Genomic DNA, 23028 nt, shown 5'->3' on the forward strand with positions numbered 1-23028 from the left:
TCTATAAAGAAAAGGCGACTGGCTTTCTATTGATATTTCATTCGCATAAACACCTGCAGACTCACGAACAGGATCTTCACCACCACAGTTAGAGGGAAAGCCTCTAAGAACAAATGGACTACCACAGTGAAATCAGATCTAGAGCAACTTGAAATTCCGTTAGAAACGATATAGGACTGCTCCAAATTCCGGAAGATCATTCTACAAGAGATGTTCCCAGTGTGCCTTATCAGAAAAAGAGCAGAGCGAAGTGAACGGAGGAGAGGGAGCTTAGTCACAGCTAGAAAATGGAAGCTTTCTGGGCTAAGAAGAAACAGAATACCCGTGTAAAGTGTCGAAGCGAGCAACGCACAATTACCCAGTCAGATTTTCATAAGATTTCAAAGTGGTGAAAATATTGCCAACATGTTTTACATGTTCACCAGTGTAAAACTGTGCACTTGACGAAACGCAGAAAAGTAGTATCTTATTGCTGCAACATCAATAAGACGAAGATGGAATCAGTGAACTCGTACAAATGCCTGAATCTAAATATTTGTAGGGTGTAAGTATGCTGTTTAGGTTTTTATGTTGGTAATGCCACGTAGCGCTTTGTACGAAAATCACTGGCTGTGCTGTGTGCAGTCTGTGGCTGGCTTTGACTGTTGTTTGCTATTGTAGTGTTGGGCAGTTGGCTGTTAAAAGCGCGTAGCGTTGCGCAGTTGGAGGTGAGCCGCCAGCAGACGTGGATGTGGGGAGCGAGACGGCGGAGTTTTGAGAGCGGATGATCTGGACGTGTGTCCATCATCATCATCATCATCATCATTTAAGACTGATTATGCCTTTCAGCGTTCAGTCTGGAGCAAAGCCCCCTTATAAAATTCCTCAATGATCCCCTATTCAGTGCTAACATTGCTGCCTCTTCTGATGTTAAACCTATTACTTCAAAATCATTCTTAACCGAATCGCGAATCGAGGTACCTTCTCCTTGGTCTGCCCCGACTCCGCCTACCCTCTACTGCTGAACCCATGAGTCTCTTGGGTAACCTTGCTTCTCCCATGCGTGTAACATGACCCCACCATCTAAGCCTGTTCGCCCTGACTCCTACATCTATAGAGTTCATTCCCAGTTTTTCTTTGATTTCCTCATTGTGGACACCCTCCTGCCATTGTTCCCATCTACTAGTACCTGTAATCATCCTAGCTACTTTCATATCCGTAACCTCAACCTTACTCATAAGGTAACCTGAATCTACTCAGCTTTCGCTACCATACAACAAAGTTGGTCGAAAGATTGAACAGTGCACAGATAACTTAGTCTTGATACTGACTTCCTTCTTGCAGAAGAGAGTAGATCGTAGCTGAGCACTCACTGCATTAGCTTTGCTACACCTCGCTTCCAGTTGTTTCACTATGTTGCCATCCTGTGAGAAAATGCATCCTAAGTACTTGAAACCGTCCACCTGTTCTAACTTTGTTCCTCCCATTTGGCACTCAATCCGTTTATATCTCTTTCCCACTGACATTACTTTCGTTTTGGAGATGCTAATCTTCATGCCATAGTCCTTACATTTCTGATCTAGTTCTGAAATATTACTTTGCAAACTTTCAATCGAATCTCTCATCACAACTAAGTCATCCGCATATGCAAGACTGCTTATTTTGTGTTCACATATCTTAATCTCACCCAGCCATCCTATTGTTTTCAACATATGATCCATAAATAATATGAACAACAATGGAGACAGGTTGCAGCCTTGTCTTACCCCTGAAACTACTCTGAACCGTGAACTCAATTTACCGTCAACTCTAACTGCTGCCTGACTATCCATGTAAAGACCTTTAATTGCTTGCAAAAGTTTGCCTCCTATTTCATAATCTCGTAGAACAGACAATAACTTCCTCCTAGTAACCCGGTCATATGCCTTTTCTAGATCTATAAAGCATAGATACAATTCCCTGTTCCACTCATAACACTTCTCCATTATTTGCCGTAAGCTAAAGATCTGGTCCTGACAACCTCTATGAGGCCTAAACCCACACTGATTTTCATCCAATTGGTCCTCAACTAATACTCGCACTTACCTTTCAACAATACCTGAGAAGATTTTACCCACAACGCTGATTAAAGAGATACCTCTGTAGTTGTTACAATCTTTTCTGTTTCCATGTTTAAAGATTGGTGTGATTACTGCTTTTGTCCAGTCTGATGGAATCTGTCGCGACTCCCAGGCCATTTCAATTATCCTGTGTAGCCATTTAAGACCTGACATTCCACTGTATTTGATGAGTTCCGACTTAATTTCATCCACCCCAGCTGCTTTATTACATTGCAATCTATTGACCATTTTCTCCACTTCTTCAAATGTGATCCTATTTCCATCATCATTCCTATCCCATTCTACCTCGAAATCTGAAACATTACTGATCGTATTTTCACCTACATTGAGCAACTCCTCAAAATATTCCCTCCATCTGCCCAAGGCATCCACAGGATTCACCAGTAGTTTTCTTGACCTGTCCAAAATACTTGTCATTTCATTATTACCTCCGTTTCGAAGACTGCTAATTACACTCCAGAATGGTTTTCCAGCAAAATGGTTCAAATGGCTCTGAGCACTATGGGACTTAACATCTATGGTCATCAGTACCCTAGAACTTATAACTACTTAAACCTAACTAACCTAAGGACAACACAACACCCAGCCATCACGAGGCAGAGAAAATCGCTGATCCCGCCGGGAATCGAACCCGGGAACCCGGACGCGGGAAGTGAGAACGCTACCGCACGACCACGAGATGCGGGCTGGTTTTCCAGCAGCTTGACCCATAGTCTCCAACCTGTTTCCAAAGTCTTCCCAAGATATCTGCTTGGATGCTGCAATTATCTGTTTGGCTTTGTTTCTTTCTTCAACATAACTTTCTCTGTCTACCTGAGTTCCAGTATGTAGCCATTTTTGATACGCCTTCTTTTTCCTTTTACAGGCTGCCTTGACTGTGTCATTCCACCAAGCTGTTTGTTTCATCCTACTTTTACACAATACTGTTCCAAGACATTCTTTAGCCACTTCTAGTACTGTTTCCCTGTACCTTGTCCATACCTTTTCCAATGACTGAAATTGACTACTTTCAAGTAACTGGTACGTTTCTGAGATCGCTGTTATGTACTTGTGCCTGATTTCCTTATCCTGAAGTTTCTCCACTCTTATCCTCCTGCATATGGACCTGACCTCCTGCACTTTCGGCCTCATAATCCCAATTTCACTGCAGATTAAATAATGATCAGTGTCATCAAAGAATCCCCTGAATACACGTGTGTCCCTCACAGCCTTCCTGGATTCCTGATCTGTTATTATATAGTCAATGACAGATCTGGTTCCCCTGCCTTCCCACGTATACCGGTGAATGTTCTGATGTTTAAAAAAGGAGTTTGTGATTACTAAGCCCATACTGGCACAGAAATCCCAGAGTTGTTTCCCGTTCCTGTTGGCCTCCACATCCTCTCCAAATTTACCCATAACCTTTTCATACCCTTCTGTTCGATTTCCAATCCTGGCGTTAAAATCACCCATGAGCAGAACACTGTCCTTGTCCTTTACTCTAACAACTACATCACTGAGTGCCTCATAAAAACCATCCATCTTATCTTGATCTGTCCTTTCACAATGCGAATATACTGACACAATCCTAATTTTCTTTCTAGATACTGTCAAATCTATCCACATCAGTCGTTCGATTACGTACCTTATTGCAAGTACGCTGGGTTCCATTTCTTTCCTGCTGTAAAGCCCTACACCCCATTGTGCTATTCCTGCTTTGACTCCTGACAGGTAGACCTTGTATTCTCCCACTTCCTCTTCTTTCTCACCCCTTACCCGAATGTCATTAACAGCTAAAACGTCCAGCTCCATCTTACTTGCAGCCTCTGCCAGCTCTACGTTCTTCCCAGAGTAGCCCCCATTGACATTAATAGCTCCCCATCTCATTACCATTTGTTTGCCAAGTCGTATCTTAGGAGTCCCTGATTTGTCAGTTAGAGGTGGGACTCCATCAGAGACAGTAAATTTGTAAGACTGGATGTGATGAACTACTATATATATATTGAGACTTTTGAAGACTATTAGGTAGTTTGAATCTTTTATTTAGATGGCAGAAGTGGCGCTCGCTGTATTGCAGTAGTTCGAGTAACGAAGATTTTTGTGAGGTAAGTAATTTGTGAAACGTATAGGTTAATGTTAGTCAGGGCCATTCTTTTGTAGGGATTTTTGAAAGTCAGATTGCGTTGCGCTAAAAATATTGTGTGTCAGTTTAAGCAGTCATTTATAATTTTTCTAAGGGGTCGGTTCATATGTCGACCCTTAGCCGAGGATACCTCATTGGAATCTTCTGATTTTTTCTTTTAGTTTGTGTAATTAGTGTAGCTTTTGTTTATTGCTAGCGCGTAATTGTAGAGAGAATCTCCTTTGTAGTTGTAGTCTTTCATTGTTGTACAGTAAAACATTTGTGGCAGGCATGTAGATCTGCACCAAGTATTTCGCAGCTGCACTAGCAATTAACGAGATATTATTTTCAGTGCTATGTTAATGTGTTTTTTTTTATTTTGCTCTTCAAATTGTGTTTTTCTGTGTTATCGTGTGAAATATTGCGACAATAATGGCGTGTGAAAAACGTAATACTAGGCTCCAAAGTAAATTGAGAATTTGTCAGCAGCTCGTGGTCGTGCGGTAGCGTTCTCGCTTCTCGCTGTCGGGTTCCCGGGTTCGATTCCCGGCGCGGTCAGGGATTTTCTCTGCCTATTGATGACTGGGTGTTGTGTGATGTCCTTAGGTTAGTTAGGTTTGTGTAGTTCTAAGTTCTAGGGGACTGATGCCCATAGATGTTAAGTCCCATAGTGCTCAGAGCAATTTGAAGCATTTTTTTTTTTTAATTGAGAAATGATAGTGACGACGAGCGTAGCTTATCAGCACCACCGTGTAATGAATTAGCAGATATTCAAAGTAGTAATTTGGTAACTGTGCATATGGAAATAGAGCGGGCGGCAAATAATGGTGTAGCCAGTGGAACAATTAGTGAACAGGGAAGCACTATCGATCGATCGGTCGGCAACAGCTCGCCTCAGGAATCCGAAATGACAGGACACAATCTTGCAAATAGTATAGAGTCAGGTTTTGCGTCCTCACCGTTTTCTCAAATAAGTCAAGACACATTTTCTGCTTTTCAAAATACGAATATTGCCGGTTCAAATGCACTGCCGAATAGCACTGAGGAACATGTTTCAGACACCAGTGCATTGTTACTACAGTTAATGCAACAAATGATACAAAGGCTACAAAAGTTAGACATAACGCTTGAACAAAATCAGAAACAAATGGGACAAAATCTTCAAAAGTTAGACACAATGGAACAAAATCAGAGACAAACAAAGCAAAAGTTAGACACAATGGAACAAAATCTTCAACAGTTAGACGCAATGGAACAAAATCAAGAACAGTCACAGCAACAGCTTCAAAAGTTAGACACCACGCTTGAACAAACACGTGAAGGTTTAACTGCTGAGTTACTTAAAATCGAATCTAAATGTCAAAAAGTCAGTAATGACGTAAAAACACAAATTTGTGAGCATTTTAAACCTATTTTTTCGCGTCATGAAAATGCATTACAAAATCACGAAGCAGCCATAAAAGAACTGCAAACTATTGTTCATGAAAATCACGACACCGTACAAGCTAAAATTGACTCAGCTGCATCTACCGATTCGGTTACGCAACTTGCAAAAACTCAGGAAAACGTAAAGGACACAGTAGATACGATTTCAACACAAATGGACACTCTGAATCTTGGTTCAGGAAAACACAATGAGGAAATCAGTTCATTATCGGAGAAAGTAGCGGAACTTTCGGATCAGTCAACTAACTTATCTACAAAGGTAGATGATGATCTGAATGACACAAGCCCCATAGCCTTCACTGACACAGAAGAGTATGAACAAATTCGAAAATTCAAACAAAATCAAAATCAAATTAATACACAGTACAAAAGAGAAATCCGGGAAGTACAAGATCAGTTGACACAGGTAATACAAGAATTACATATTTCAGAGGACACTCGCTCTCCAATACGGGAAGAGGGACATAGAAATACGGAACAGCCACAAAATAATAACACAGGGCACTTCGGAAATTATGAAAGAAATTGGCAAAGCGCACTGAATTTTGAGATGGAACCGCCGAAACGAAGTAACAATGACCGGTATGCGACTCGCCGACATGATGATTTTGACTATAAGCTCTTCGTTACCAAACATAAGTTCAAAACATTTAAGAGGCACTACAGTAGCAAAAAACAATGAAAACCAGCCACAGACTGCACACAGCACAGCCAGTGATTTTCGTACAGAGCGCTACGTGGCGTTACCAACATAAAAACCTGAACAGCCTACTTACAAGGGTTATGAAATGGAACGATCATGCAAGCTTAATTGTAGGCAGGACAGGTGGCAGACGTCGACCTCCTACAAAGGTAACTGCTTACAAATCACTTGTGCGTCCCATCTTAAAATACTATCCATATCAAATCAGACTAACAAGGTACACTGAACATATACAAAGAAGGGAGGCACGAATTGTCAGAGAGAGTTGTTTGAAAAATGGGAGAGCATCATAGAAATGTCGAAAAACCTGAATCGGCAGACTCTGGAAGACAGACTCCAATTACTTTTAAGGTTTCGAGAAATAGTAAAAAAGTAAAGTTTCGCGTACTGACGCCGATCGACCGCCGTGTCATCCTCTACCTCCATTGTCATCATTGGATGCAATGTGGAGGGGCATACTGGTCTCCGGTTGTCGGGTTTCTTGACCTTGGAGCGCTAGTAATCGTTCGAGTAGCTCATCAGCTGGCCTCACGACGCTGTCTGCTGCCAGTACCAGTCCTCCCATTATGGAAAAATCCCTGGCAGTACCGCAGTAACGGGAATCGGAACCCGGATCTTCCGCATGGCAGTCAGCTTCTCTGAACACTCATATACGGAGATGGACTCGTAGAAACCGTATAGACAGGACAGACTAATTACAACATGCACAGATGCAATAAAGCAGTATTCCTTCTCGTGCTCCATACGCAATTGGAACAGGAAGAATCATATGCTACCATGCTAAGTACTCTCTGCCGTGCACTTAACAGTTGTTCGTAAAGTAAGTGTGTGGACGTAGACTGCTTAACCTAAAACTGTGAACTGAGCCTACGACATCATTTGAATTTATATCCTACCCTACACTGGTCTTTCCAGGCATTTGCTTGACTTGACGGAAGCCACTATTGAGTCTTTAAATCCTGGAGTCCTAGGTTACTATGAGTTTTCGTTGGTGAAGTGTACAAGTTCATACACTGACAGAAAAAAAATTGCAACGCTAAGACGGAGTTGTGCGATATGAACGAAAATTGGTAAGCATGTTTCTATACCTGAAAGAAGACGCCTATTGAGATTTCGCGCCAGTCGCATAAGAGTGGCATTAGTAGCGCCACTATGAGGATGCACATCAGGTTTGTTTTAAATATACGCTGTAACGGTCGTGAGTGTTGGTTAACTTTGAGACTGTATGTGGTGAGTTGATGTTAGACAAGAATGCCTTTAAACAGACAAAGACGCCACTATAAACACCTGACTGAGTCTGAACGAAGTCGCATAATAGGGCTACGGAAAGCTGGATGTTCCTTTTGTGATACTGCAGAAAGATTTGGCAGGAATGTATCCATTGTAGATTATTGCCAGCAGTGGTGGTCACGAGAATGTACGGCTCCGAGAACAGCGGGCTCCGGAAGGCCACAGGGCACTACCGTCGTGTTCGGCGTATGGATCTGGTGCATCGTACTGCATCTACAGCAGCAATTTGAGCAGCAGTTGGCGTCACAGTGACATAAGACCTGTTACAAATCGATTACTTCAAGGACAGCTCCGAGCCAGGCGCCCTGTAGCGTACATGCCACTGACCCCAAACCACCCCCATTTGCGACTTCAGTAGTGTCAAGCGAGAGCTCATTGGAGGGCAGGGTGGGGGTCTGTTGTGTTTTCTGATGACAGCTGGTTCTGCCTCGATGCCAGTGATGGCCGTGTGTTGGCTAGAAGGAAGACAGCTGAGGGCATGCAGCCAATCTGTCTGAGGGCTAGACACACTGGATCTACACCTGAATTTATCTTTTCGAATGCGATTTCGTATGAGAGAAGGAGCTCTGTCACGGTTATCCCACTCACCTGAGCTTCAAATATGTGCGTCAATCTGGTGATTCGACCTGGTGGGCTCCCGTTCATGAACAGCATTCCAGGGGATATTTTCCAAGAGGATAACGCTAGCTCAGATAACACTGTTGTAACCCAACATGATCTACAAAGTGTCGATATGTTGCCTTGGCCTGCTCTATCACCAGATCCGTCTCCAATTGAACATATAGGGGATATATATACCGGATGACAACTGCAAAGTCATCCACAAACAGCATTAGCCGTCCCTGTATTGACTGACCAAGCATAAAAGGTACGGAAGTCCAGCCCCCAACCTGACATCCGGTACCTGTACAACACAATGCTTGCATTTCAATATTTGCAATGTCTTATCTCGCGCTTTCATTAAGCTTTGATCTTGTTATATTAATCACGTAAGTGTGTTACATAGACAAATTTATTCTCGAATTTTCATTACTCTACATTAATTATTTTTGGGTGCTGTGGTTTTTTTTCCATAAGTGTGTTTCTCTGCGTTAGGGGTCTGTTACACGTTGAGTGTTTAACGTTCCGTCAGAAGGGCTGTCACTAGAGGCAGATGTGACACGCATAGGCAAGGAAATAGGCTGTGTTCTTTTCAAAGAAACCCTCCTGGCATAGGCTTTAAGTGCTTCAGGCAAACAGCTGGAAACCTAAATGTGGATGGCTGGACAGGGATTTGAACGAATCTCGTCCAGTATGCGAGTCGAAATCCGACTGGATAATACAACAAGTTTCTTAAACATAACACTTCCTCACTGATAATCGTATGTCTGTAGATTGAAGCTAGTTAGATTTGGGTTTTAAATTCGATTTAATTCATTTTTTAATCAGACTTCTGTGCCATAAAAACTTATCGAAAGGCAAGAAACAGTGAATCGATCTAGTTACTTTCATTTCGTCAACCACTAGGGATCACACGTCGTGCACCATCGCACAAGAACGCGTTATTTTCCTCAAGAGAAGAAATATGGCGAAGTCGTGAAGATACTAACAGTGTACCTGCAGCTCGCAGAGACACATAAGCAATAATTATTTCTACATTCCCTATGTCAAAAATTAGACTTTTAAGAAAGTACAGTATATCTTCGAGCAAATTGTGTTTTAAGGCCTTCTAGCGACCTGTTTTTAGTACTATGATTTTCTACAACATTTCTCAGTTTGGAATGACGGAAGAGACTGGAAATGTTTAAAGAACGTCGTACATTTCGCTATGTATTTTTAATCTCTAAGAAAATTTCAGCGATATGATAGAAACACCTTGAGAATTGCTCAGGCACCACGAGCAGAGCAACTCATAAAATTCCAAGAATGTGTCTTCGTAGTGTATTAAGAACTAGCACTTCCACTCCACAGGTACATTCATGAGCAGCTGAATTGATTGAACCTATCTAGGAGCTTGTGGCATTCCCTTTCGCCTGACGATGCTGCTGCCGCATCGTGGCGTGGGCTCAGCGTTAGCGTTCGGGAGCCATCCTCACCCACTTCCGCTCAACTGTCGTTCACAATCGCGGAGATAGTTTGTACCTGGATGCGCAATCAGGCGGCGATCCAAGTGTGTTCTGTAGGATGCATGGCAAGTGAACGGGGCCCACATAGGCACTGTATTAGTCGTGGAGCGTTTGTCGAACAATTCTGATAAATGTCAGATACGAGTGCATGGTGTACTGTCTTGCTATAGATATGGATGGCTTGCGAAGTGCTTCAGGCGAACAACCGGATGCACAAGATCGGAAAGTCAGTATCATTTACCTGCAAGAGACGACGACAGGTACATCAGGGTTACTATTTCATCCCATATTAACATTACTTGCACAAAAATCCTTCCACCACCAACATGGAAAAGTTTACTGTTGAAAAGCTAGTTGAATCGCATCATGTGATTTTTGGCGTACGTGCATCAACGTATAGCGCTATTCGTCAGTTCAGATGACCTCTCCAAGGGAGTAACATAAGCGTCATGGTGAGATGAGCCGTTTCTCTCCCTCACAGCAGATATCCATGAGGGGCGTTTGAAAAGTCCGTGCAAAAATAAAACTACTTACGTGTTTGGGGTAAACTTCTTTTATTTTTCGACATAGTCTCCTTTTAGACTTATATACTTCGTCTAACGCTTTTCTAATTTGTTGATCCCTTCCGAATAATAGGAATTGTCCAAGTCTGCAAAATAGCTATTAGTCGCTGCAATCACCTCCTCGTTTGAATAAAATCTTTGTCCCGCCAGCCATTTCTTTAAACTGGGGAAAAACAGTAGTCCGAAGGAGCCAAGTCTGGAGAATAGGGTGGATGTGAAACGAGTTGGAATCCCATTTCCATTAATTTTGCGACCACAGCTGCTGAGGTGTGTGCTGGTGCATTGTCGCGATGGAAAAGGACATTTTTGCGGTCCAGTCACTGGCGTTTTTTTGCAGCTCGGTTTTCAAACGGTCCAATAACGATGAATAATATGCACCTGTAATAGTTTTACCCTTTTCCAGATAGTCGATGAGGATTATCCCTTGCGACTCCCAAAAGACATTCGCCATAATCTTTCCGGCAGAAGGAATGGTCTTCGCCTTTTTTGGTGCAGATTCTCCATCGGTAACGCCTTTTTTAGGTTGTTGTTTGGTCTCAAGAGTATAGTAATGTATCCATGTTTCATCCACAGTGGCGAAGAGGCGCTAGTCCTGCGGATTCTTCAAATAGTTCAAATGGCTCTGAGCACTATGGGACTTAACATCTGAGGTCATCAGTCCCCTACAACTTAGAACTGCCTAAATCTAACTAACCGAAGGACGTCACACACATCCATGCCTGAGGCACGATTCAAACTTGCGACCGTAGCAGTCGCGCGGTTACGGACTGCAGCGCTTAGAACCGCTCGGCTACAACTGCCGGCTGCGGATTCTTCCTGAACAGCTGCAAACAATCCTTGCAACACTTCACACGATTCCATTTTTGGTCAAGCGCGAGCAATCGCGGAACCCATCTTGCGGATAGATTTTTCTTGTCCAAATGTTTATCCAAATTTTATGTACCAGTTCATTCGAGATGCCCACAGCACTAGCAATCTCACGCGCCTAAACACTTCTGTCATCCATTACCGTATCAAGGATTTTACCAATGATTTCTGGAGCAGTAACTTCCACAGGGCGTCCAGAACGTTCAGCATAACTTGTGCCCATATGGTAACTCCGAAAATTTTGAAACCACTTATAAATTGTTCTAATCGAATGTTTTTCAAGCTTCTCTTTAGTCCCCTGAGGCATTTTGCCTTTTATAAAGTAATGTTTAATCACCACACGAATCTCTTTTTCGTCCAGGTTTTGACAGTCACTCAACTTCCTTGATTCACACGAATTTCAAACACAAAGAAATAGAGCAATATGGCTGAAACTTGGTGTGCGTTCTTTCCAAAGAAGCTACTAACTAAACATGACCTCGATACTCGCCGGTGGTGCAATCTCTCAGACTTTGCACGGACTTTTCAAACACCCCTCATATGAATCAATTGGCCGTGAGTGCACATGGAACAGCTAACACAGTGATGAAACTGGGGTATTTATGGCTGCAAAAAAGGCATGTATTTGTCTTGGGGCATGCGTCGGAAAATGCACTGACGTGCAAAACTGAGAGAAGGAAGTAACTTTCGTATGATGTGACTCTGCCAAGTAATGTAGCTCGATGAAACTTGGACCATACACAGGAAGAACTGCTACAGTGTAGTACGGAAGGTAATTGGATATGCCATGAGACGAGCAGAAATTACACTTTTATTCAAAGATTGATGATGGCCCCATGGCCATTACAAATGGCGGGTCACTACGGGCGGCAATGCATGCTGTGCAACGTACTCAGATGCTGGCCACAAGGTTTGTAAGATGTTCTTGTGGTAGGGAGTTCCATGACTCCACCAGCGCGGTTGGCAACGCTGAATTGTCGTTGGTGCACGTGGACGCGCTGCAAGATTCTCCATCTGCGCTGTTGAATGCTGTCTCGCATTGTCACCCATAAAAATACAGTCTGAGCCGAATACACCCCTGAAAAGACGCACGTGGCGAAGGAGTACAGAGACACAATAACGTTGAGCGGAGAGTGCACCGTGCTTAAAGGTTTGGAGGACAGTATGCCGAAGCAGCAATATGTTTACCCACACCATAACACCGGAATCACCAAAACTATCACGTTTGACAGTGTTACTCGGTGCATTACGTGTTCTCGCCTCTCGTCCTATGAATATTGGTGGTCCAGATGTTATGGAGTGGGCAGGCATAATACATAAGGGTACTCCAAAATCTTTGACGCTGCAGTCACTGGGCAATGTGACACTGTACTCCTTCCCATGTGCGCCTTTTCAGGAATGCATTCGGCCCTGACTGCATTTTTATGAATGAAAATGAGCGACCGCATCGAATAGCACAAGTGAAGGAACTCTCGAAACGAGAGGATATTCGTTGAGTGAACGAGTGTTTCAGTTCTCCCGGCATAAATACCGTCTAGCACGTGTGGGGTGCGTGGGGATCCGCTTTGCAGCACATTCAAGTACACCAATGACCATCCAGCAGCCGTCAACGACTTTGGTGGAGGAATGGAACGCCCTACCACAAGAACTCCTTACAACCCTTGTGGCCAGCATGGGAATACGTTGCGCAGCATACATTGCCGTCCGTAGTTATCACATGCTCTGTTAAGAACCATGTCTCTATTCAGAGGGCAGTCATAAATCGCGGTGACTTCAGTGTAATTATTGTGTTTATTTCTTCGTCTCATCGTCTCATTGCGCTTTCATTTCAGTTACAGTGTAGCAGTTCTTTCTATGAGTGATCCAGATTTCACGAGCTATTTTACTTGGCAGTGAAACATCATACAAAAGTTACTTTCGTCCTTAGGTTTTGAACACCAGTGTAGGAAGGGTAGAGACTTACGTTCGTTCCTTGACGGGGTAACGAGGCTTAATAAGAGTACGGGAAGGAAGCAGCCGTTGTCTTATTTAAAGAAAAAATCAGGATAAATTTCTACTATTATTCTCCAGAATGTGAGTCCTACAGTGTCACCTATACTAACGTTCGAAAGTTAATAATAATCAGAAAACGATGAAACAGAGATGAGACAATATCAATAATCACTCTTAATGAGCTGTGGCCGAGCGGTTCTAGGCGCTTCAGTCCGGAACCGCGCTGCTGCTACGGTCGTAGGTTCGAATCCTGCTTCGGGCATGGATGTGTGTGATGTCCTTAGGTTAGTTAGGTTTAATTAGTTCTACGTCTAGGGAATTGATGACCTCAGGTGTTAAGTCCCATGGTGCTTAGAGACATTTGAACCATTTTGAACCCTTAATGACCGTCCAAATACCCTCAGATACCAGACTTACACTCTTTGTATGGGGAAGTAGTATTCCATGATTTTTAATGGGCCTTTCATTCAAAGATGTTGAAACGTTATGTATTACACACGTAATATTTCAGTCGTGTCTGCACATTCATTATGAGTAGAGTATGATGCCACAAAGACTCCCTCTGGTCCCTACTTTGAGAACCGTCCAAGCAGGCCAGGCATAGATATCGGCACTGTTGGAGATACCATCATGTTTCATGTCAGGTCTTTGACAGCGGTTCGAACCAATAAAAGTTTTCACTTGGCCAGTACAAGGTCTACCAAGAATATACAGTTACAGAAATAGTTTTGGAAGAGAACAGTTTGGTGTTGATGGTGTCCTGGTGTCGGGAAGCATGTCATAGGATGTACTTATGAAGCTCTTCATTTCGGTAGCAGATGGGACGAATATTGTTAACACCTTAATGAACAGAGAAGTACTGCAGCTGCATATCGGAGATCTTATAGGAGCAATTGTTCCGACTTCCTGTTCGAGAGTGATAACTCTTGCCAATATTGAGCTGCCCTAGTAAATGAATTTTTCACAGTTGAAGATACGCAGCGGGTAGACTGCCCAGATGTGTCTATGGACCTGAGTCGTTAGGAGTATGTCTGTAGTGGATTGGGGAGACGAATTGCAGCCTGCCAGAGACCAGTTCCAGGTTCGGCGTAGCTCTTACACGGGAGTGGGATAGACTCTCCAATAGGCCTCTTGAACAACATCACAGTCAGTATGACACGTTACTGCCGGACGGGCGTGGCACTTAGCGGTAATAACATCCAAATTAACTGCCCGTTACTGCGAAAGCAATTTCCCGGTTTTATTACTGTTTAAAAAATGCGTTTATCTTCGATTTAAAAACTTTTATAATTAAATGTTCTGGACGCTTTTGTACGTTAAGTGTCTTATGATTAAACTTAACGTTTTTCGGTAACCTTCCAGAGACGTTGTCGAGCAAATATGCTCCCATTTTCGGATCATGTTTAGCTCTTGGACACAAGTGTACATGGATGCTGACTGCGAATCAGAAACGAAAGGGGGGGGGGGATATTATCAGAAGTATATTGCCCCCCTCTCCCTCCCCCTCCCGTTGCCTTTCCAGACATAATCGTTAATGAAATTCTTACATGCAATTAGGGACTGAAAAAATTAGTCTTGCTTGTGTTTACCGGTTCTTGTGAACAATGGGTAGTGTTTTAGTGTCTTGAAGCAGATCAGACACAGACTGTAGCCTCGGTATTCGTTACTGAACCCAGTTTTTGTAGAATTGATATCACTTAAGGTATTACAATTTTGTGCGGAATTCATCCGTTATAAAAGGTTACTACTTACCCTTATTGGACCCATGTCTGCTTTCCGGCCATAGCTGCCGTAGCCCCAATCACGGATAACTTTCTTTATTTCTGGCTTCTCTGGATCCACAAGACGAAATGCGGTGATATTAGTACCGCCGTATTTGAATTCTTCCAGGTCGACACTATGAAGATCCTGAAGCAAAGGTTATGTTTAATTTCAAGGTTTTGTACATCTTGTGCATTGTTGCCATGAGTAATCTAAACACAAGCTCTTAAAAAAGGAAGGAAAAAATCACTTAGAGATAAACTAACGGCAGTGACAATTACTCAACCACTGAAGATTATGTTTTTACTTTCATTTTAGAGTCTGTCTAATGAAAACGAAACAGATGGAAACAAGGGTGGCAAACTGTTTATTATTTCAAAAGTAGTTGCCATAATTGTTAATCAGTTATCCCACTGTGAGACAAGACGGTTAATGCCTTTAAGTAAAGGTGTTTGCGGTTGCCTACGGAAACATGATTGTTTCCCGGCGTGTACCTCTTCGCTCGAAGCAAATCGGAGGCGAATGTCTTTCTTCAGGGTTCCGAAAATATGTAAATCGTAGGGGGAGAGGTTGGAATTGTATGGAGATTGTGTAAGGGCTCCCCAAAGAAACTTTTGCAGCGTACTCGAAAAAGCCTTAGCAAGAGATGAGCCCGCCCACACACATCCTCTTACACATCCTCCATACAATCCCAGTCTCTTCCCATGTGATTTCCATATTTTGGTGGCCCTAAAGGAAGACATTCGTGGCCGTCGTTATGCTTCGGACGAAGAGATGCACGCCTGGGTATAATCATGGTTCCATAGGCAACTGCAAACATTTTCCCACGAAGGAATTGACCAGCTTGTCCTAAAGTGGAATAAATGTATTAACAGTTATGTCGTTGACTTTTGGAATAATAAACAGTTTACTTTCTTTATCCATTTATCTCGTTGTCATCTGACTGCACCTTATATTTTGTGAAACATAGTACATACTCGTATTCCAAGCTAAAAATCTTGAAAGTTTTTTATCTGCAATTGGATGCTAGCGAAGGACTGAGTGTATACTCGGATGCAGTTAACCGTGGGATTCATAATGTCTGGACATACATGCCAGCAATGAAGAAGTGATCAAATATGTCTGTGTTAAAATTACTTAGAACTGAGAATAATGACAAGCTGCACAAAGTATGCAGATACTCTAAGACTACCTTTTGTTTTTTCGTAACATGCTTTACTGTTATTATGGTTAACAGAAGAGTTTGTGAATTCTCTAAAGTTTGTAGCAAATCAGTAAGTGCTCTTGTTCTCAAATACTGGATGAATGTAGTCAGGATATTTGTAAGCGGTGTGTTACGCTGCCTCAAGACATATGTACAGTTTAAAACTATAATGCTCTACTGGCCATTAAAACTGCTACACCACGAAGATGACGTGCTAAAGACGCGAAAGTTAACCGACAGGAAGAAGATACTGTGATTTGCAAATGATTAGCTTTTCAGAGCATTCACACAAGGTTGGCGCCGGTGGCGACACCTACAACGTGCTGACATGAGGAAAGTTTCCAACCGATTTCTCATACACAAACAGCAGTTGACCGGCGTTGCCTGGTGAAACGTTGTTGTGATGCCTCGTGTAAGGAGGAGAAATGCGTACGATCAAGTTTCCGACTTTGATAAAGTTCGGATTATAGCCTATCGCGATTGCGGTTTATCGTATCACGACATTGCTGCTCGCGTTGGTCGAGATACAATGACTGTTAGCAGAATATGGAATCGATGGGCTCAGGAGGGTAATACGGAACGCCGTGCTGGATCCCATCGGCCTCGTATCACTAGCAGTCGAGATGACAGGCATCTTATCCGCATGGCTGTAACGGATCGTGCAGTCACGTCTCGATTCCTGAATCAACAGAGGGGGACGTTTGCAAGACAACAACCATCTGCACGAACAGTTCGACGACGTTTGCAGCAGCGTGGACTGTCAGCTCGGAGACAATGGCTGCGGTTACCCTTGACACTGCATCACAGACAGGAGCGCCTGCGATGGTGTACTCAGCGGCGAACCTCTGTGGAGCAATGGCAAAACGTCATTTTTTCGGATGAATCCAGGTTCTGTTTACAGCATCATGATGGTCGCATCCGTGTTTGGCGACATCGCTGTGAACGCACATTGGAAGCGTGTATTTGTCATCGCCATACTGGCGTATCACCCGGCGTGATGGTATGGGGTGCCATTGGTTACACGTCTCGGTCACCTCTTGTTCGTATTGACGGCACTTACATTTCAGATGTTTTACGACCCGTGGCTCTACCCTTCATTCTATCCCTGCGAAACCCTACATTTAAGCAGGATAATGCACGGTCGCATGTTGCAGGTCCTGTACGGGCCTTTCTGGATACAGAAAATGTGCGACTGCTGCCCTAGCCAGCACATTCTCCAGATCTCTCACCAATTGAAAACGTCTGGTCAATGGTGGTTCGTCACAATACGGCAGTCAGTACTCTTGATGAACTGTGGTACCGTGTTGAAGTTGCATGGGCAGCTGTACCTGTACACGCCATCCAAGCTCTGTTTGACTCAATGCCCAAGCGTATCAAGGCCGTTATTACGGCACTAGGTGGTTGTTCTGGGTACTGATTTCTCAGGATCTATGCACCCAAATTGCGTGAAATTGTGTTCACGCGTCACTTATATTATAATATATTTGTCCAATGAATACCTGTTTATCATCTGCATTTCTCTTTGGTGTAGCAATTTTTATGGCCAGTAGTGTACTTGTCTTATTGTGATGAACTTCTCACATAATATAATGCCTTTTAATTAGCAAATTACGTCAGCAATTTCATTTTTAAAAATTTTGTCACTATATGAACTACCGAAAAATAAATTTTCGTGTCCCTGGAAGCCTTGAGATAGGCAACCTGCAACTGGGTGTGGGTACTGTGCTCGTTGCTTACAAGGTTAAGTCCCCAACGCACCCTCTTCAAATTTTGTGGTAAGATGGCCCAGTGGAGAGCCCGTCAAAAATTGAATAGAGATGAAGAGCGAATTCAGGGAAAAGTTGTAATGAACTGTGAAAAAAGAAGCAAAACAGAATCAGTGAACGTTCCTAGCTCAACGGTGCGCAACATCGAGCGATATTGAATAGCCCAATATATATATATTTTTCAAAATAATGAACTGTCCGTCCTGGCATTGAAGTGTCTGTTCGCTGTATTCGAACCGCTTTGGAACTTTTGTCTCTTACATTCCCCTTGTTGCAACATAGTTCACACGGGTTTTTCTGTTGTTTCCATTTCTGTCAGAGGTCTACGTAGCATCTCACCTGCTCTCACTATTTATAACATTCGCCGGCAGTTGTGACCAAGCGGTTCTAGGCGCTTCAGTCCGGAACCGCGCTGCTGCTACGGTCGCAGGATCGAATCCTGCCTCGGGCATGGATGTGTGTGATGTACTTAGGTTATTTCGGTTTAAGTAGTTCTAAGTCTAGGGGACTGATGACCACAGATGTTAAGTCTCATAGTGCTTAGCGCCATTTGAACCATTTTATTATAACGTTTACTTGCGATGGTAATATATTTTTACCAAATAACTCATATTCTATAACCAATGTATAGTACGACAATTGCCAAGACTACAGAAGGAGAACAGACACGTCAAACGACAAGACGGAAAGTTCATAATTTTGCGAAAAAAAGGGCGCGAGGGAAGCATTAACACGGATCTCCGGCTTTGTAGCCGAACACCGTGACCACACAATTACAATGCGGTGGTTCTTACAATTCTTTCGTTGTTGCACATATTGTGCTTGGACCGTTCACTGTTTCTATTTTGCTTCTTTTTTCACAGTTTAGTCCACCGTTTTACTGTTTTCACCCTTGATCTGTGTTCAAGTTTTGACGGGCTATCCACTGATCCATCTTAGTAATACAGATGATTAGCAGAGTCCATATGTTTAAGATGTTTGGAAGTGATAGGACTTCAGTAAGGTTTTGTAACCAGATGGGCACATACCAAAATTTAGCGCTGCAAGATATACTGAGGCGATAAAAGTCATGGGATAACGATAAAGTACAGATATGTACAGATCGCTGTGGCACCGCGAACACGAGGTATAAAAGGGCGATGTATTGGCGAAGCTGTCATCTGTTCTCGGGTGATTAATGCTAAGAAGTTTACGACGCGATTATGGCCGCACCGTGGCAATTAACAGATGGTAGTTGGAGATAGGCTATGGGACGTCAGTTTCGGAAATCATTAGGGAATTCAGTATTCCGAGATCCACAGTGTCAAGAGTGCTCCGGGAATACCAAATTTCAAGAATTACCTCTCACCACCGAAGGCCTTCACTTAACGACCGAGAGCAGTGGTGTTTGCTTAGAGTTGTCAGTGCTAACAGACAAGCAACACTGCTCGCAATAACCGCAGAAATCTATGTGGGACGTACGACGAACGTATCAGTTAGGAAAGTGCGGCTAAATGAGGTGTTAATGGGCTACAGAAGCAGATGACTGACGCGAGTGCCTTTGCTTACAGTACATTACCTACAGCGCCTCTACTGGCCTCGTGGCCATATCGGTTGGACGTTAGACGACTGGAAAACTGTGGTCTGGTCAGATGAGTGGCGATTTCAATTGGTAAGAGCTGATAGTAGGCTTAAAGTGTGGTGCCAACCCCACAAAACCATGGACACAAGTTGACAACAAGGCACTGTACAAGTTGGCGGTGGTTCCATAACGGTGTGGGCTGTGTTTACGTGGAATGGACTGCATCCTCTGGTCCAACTAAACCGAAAATTGACTTAGAATGGTTATGTTCGGCCACTTGTTCTCAAACAACGGTGGAATTTTTACGAATGACAGTGCACCATGTCACTGGATCACAATTGTTCACGACTGATTTGAAGAACATACTTGACAATCGAGCGAATGAATTGGCCATCAATATGGCCCGAGATGAATCTCATCGAACATTTACAGGACATTATCGGGAGATCTGTTGGTGCACAAAATCTTGCACTGGCAACATTTTCGCAGTTATGGAAGGCTATAGAGGCAGAGCTACTCAATTTTTCAGAAGCGAAGTTCTAACGACTTGTTGAGTCCATGCCACGTCGAGCTGCTGTACTACGCCGGGCAAAACGAGATCCGACACGATATTAGGAAGTATCCCATTACTCTTTTCATCTCATTGCACATTTACATACGGTTACTGAAGCTCAAGGTGAAATTGATTTTATTGCGACTTTGGGCGAAAGTTGTCAAGTGATAACATAACATAGGACGTAGAGTGAGAACAGCGAGGATTTGCAATGTGCCGTTTGAGGACCGGCAGACACATTTTAGGACGCTTATACGAAGTATGCCATTGTGTACCAGTTAAACAGAAGCAATGAGCCACAATCACCCACTTGAATGTGAACAACGGCATCCACGTATTACGGTCTGATCTCAGAAAACATGCACCACCTTAGGTAGAAATGGACACCAAGGCGCTACTTGTTTATGAGGACCAGCCCAGGAAACGTGTCCTGTGTGTCGACACTGTTTAGTTCCAGGCATAATTTCCACAACTTAAATCCAATAAACCTCCCACATTGAGTGGTATCTCAACAAAGCGGGTCTATCTGTATGTTGCGAAAAAAATGGAAACTGTGAATATCCGTCTCCTGTAAGCGAGATACCGGACATGGTGTCGATAGAACTCGCCCCAAATTGTCTATGTGTACAATGGCCCAATCATCTGCAACAAACGAAGTTCGTACTTTAAAGGAAAACCTCGCCATTTCTCAGCCGTTCGCAGCGCATACGAGACACAGTGACGAAACATCGCTCCCTCAATCAAAGTCTGATACGGTAACCAAACATTTCTCTTCCTAGCTTCACTTATTCTAAAGTTTTCCTTTAACGGCTAAGTCGATCTTATAGGCAATGTTGTTTGAAAGTTTATCCATAATTAAGAAACCTCCATCTACGTCTAAGAATCCTCTTATCACAGTCCAGCCAAGGTTTGGAATACAAAGAGCGAGAAGGCAAACACTTGAGAAATACGCGTAGTGTCAATCTCTTGAGTGATCAAGGACCTACAACCGACGATCTGTAGAAGACGCACAAGGAATTTATACGGGCACTCACTTCTTAGAAATCGTCTCCTGTCTCCTGTCTTCATAGTTCAAACCCCAGACCTCAAATATGGCCCCAAAATAGAACAGGCTGACGATGTACTCTCCTAATCGCATACAAGCTTATATTTAGCAGAGTTACCGTATGACATCAATCAATCTTCACAGAATCTCGGTGCCTATGTCACGATTGCAATCGTGACATAATATCTGCGAGTTATAAATTGACAAATTTGTATTGTACGAGGTCACTACAAGAAAAAAATTAAAATATGACGGGGTCTGAATGTGTTTTAAATATAGGCACTGAAGCCGGAATGGCGACGTTATATGCTGAACTGCTCGCGATGTGCCCTCGATCCCTCGGGAAGAGGTATTGCCTGTAATTTTCGTAGCATTCGCATTTTTAACACTAGTACATGCGCACCTCGGATATCAACATGAAAGCCATTCGAAAGTCCTTTTTCAGAGAGGAAATGATTCATTTACTTCCCAATTTGCGCTCGCCATCCATCGTCGCAGGTGATTTTAATTGTATGGCCCATCAGTGCGAACAGACCCCAAATTTTAATTGCTGTGCAGAACTGGTATCTCTAATTCTTAATTTGCATTTACACAACTTTTGGCGAGAGCACCACCCACATGAAATCGCCTATAAATACATCTCAGAACGGGCAGCAAGTCGATCTCTCAGTATTTATGCCGAGAATGATTTGTTTAAACACGTCACTTCAAGTGAACACTAACCTGTCACTTTTCCTGACCACTCCACGTAACACCTTGTAATCAGTCAACGAAAATAACCGTTTTACGAAGAATGTGACATATGGTGTTTTAATTTAAGTCACCTCATCAACGTTCAATTATATTTAATTATCATGGATTTATGCAGTGCTTGTAATGCAAATTCTTCGAATTTCTAAACAGTCATAAACAGTATGTGCATGGTCTGTAGAGTTTACCGTACTCCCGTGGTCACCCAACTCCCCGGATTAAAACCCAATCGAGAATCTGTCGATTGAGCTGTTGGCTTCATGGATCCTCATCCGAGAAGCCTGGCGCAGGCGTTGTGGTCGACATGGCTCGATATCCATCTTTCCAGAATCTCAGTGACTCTTTCTGCACGTCCGCGCTGCAAAAGGTGGTCATTCAGGCTTGTGACAGGCGGTAACATTTATGTGAATGGACCGTGTAAAAGGGTATAAACGGAGGGCAATAGATAGCGCCACATATCCCGAGCTCACTGACTGTTGAGTCTTGCTCACTCGTCTCGTATAGGGTGCCTAAAGGATGCTGCATTCTCGGAATGCTATACAACAATTCAAGCAAATAACATTAGCAGTGTTATTTCTATAAAGCAAATTGACAGAACTTTAATGTACAAAGGCGTCTCAAGCGATGGTTGACATGCAACATAAATCTGAGTCCTGGCTGTACACAATGTTCAGGCAAGTCTGACACACAGTTTGTGGATCACTATTAACTGTTCTCATAGCACTCTCTGCTAGGCCGTGCTAATACTCCGCGAGTACTTTCCACTAATGCCCGTATACTGAGCCGATCTGAGCGGCCAAGGCTGGCAGGAGCGCCGCTTATAGTTACTTGGGCTTTAGGGCGCTCCGACCGCTACGGTCGCAGGTTCGAATCCTGCCTCGGGCATGGATGTGTGTGATGTCCTTAGGTTAGTCAGGTTTAAGTAGTTCTAAGTTCTAGGGGCTGATGACCTCAGCAGTTGAGTCCCATAAAATGCTCAGAGTCATTTGAACCATTTAGGGCGCTCCTGTCGTTGTGCGGTCCTATTGCGCGCACCATTGGCCGACGTCGTTTCACCGCCTTCTCTGGTCTTGCGTTCTTCGTCTTCGTTCCAGCGCTTGTGGTTTCGCCAGAACACTGACTAACCTAAAATTTATTTGATGACAAGGGAATAAGTATGTCTTTCATGGCGAAATAAAGCGACATATCCCAACTGATTACACGGGGGGAGGGGGGGAGTGAA

At 43.3% G+C, this 23028-nt stretch overlaps 1 protein-coding gene across 5 annotated transcripts in view; it reads right to left on the bottom strand.

Annotated features, from left to right (window-relative positions):
- Positions 1 to 23028, bottom strand: part of LOC126297822 (glutamate receptor ionotropic, kainate 2) — a 402447-nt gene that overhangs the window by 76730 nt on the left and 302689 nt on the right. For all 5 annotated transcript variants that reach the window (XM_049989054.1, XM_049989056.1, XM_049989055.1 and 2 more), the window contains one exon: positions 14919 to 15074. In XM_049989054.1, coding sequence (XP_049845011.1) covers positions 14919 to 15074 — 156 coding nt within the window. The remainder of the gene's footprint in view (positions 1 to 14918; positions 15075 to 23028) is intronic.

The sequence above is a fragment of the Schistocerca gregaria genome, chromosome X, assembly GCF_023897955.1.
Source record: "Schistocerca gregaria isolate iqSchGreg1 chromosome X, iqSchGreg1.2, whole genome shotgun sequence".
In the NCBI taxonomy this organism is placed as follows: domain Eukaryota; kingdom Metazoa; phylum Arthropoda; class Insecta; order Orthoptera; family Acrididae; genus Schistocerca; species Schistocerca gregaria.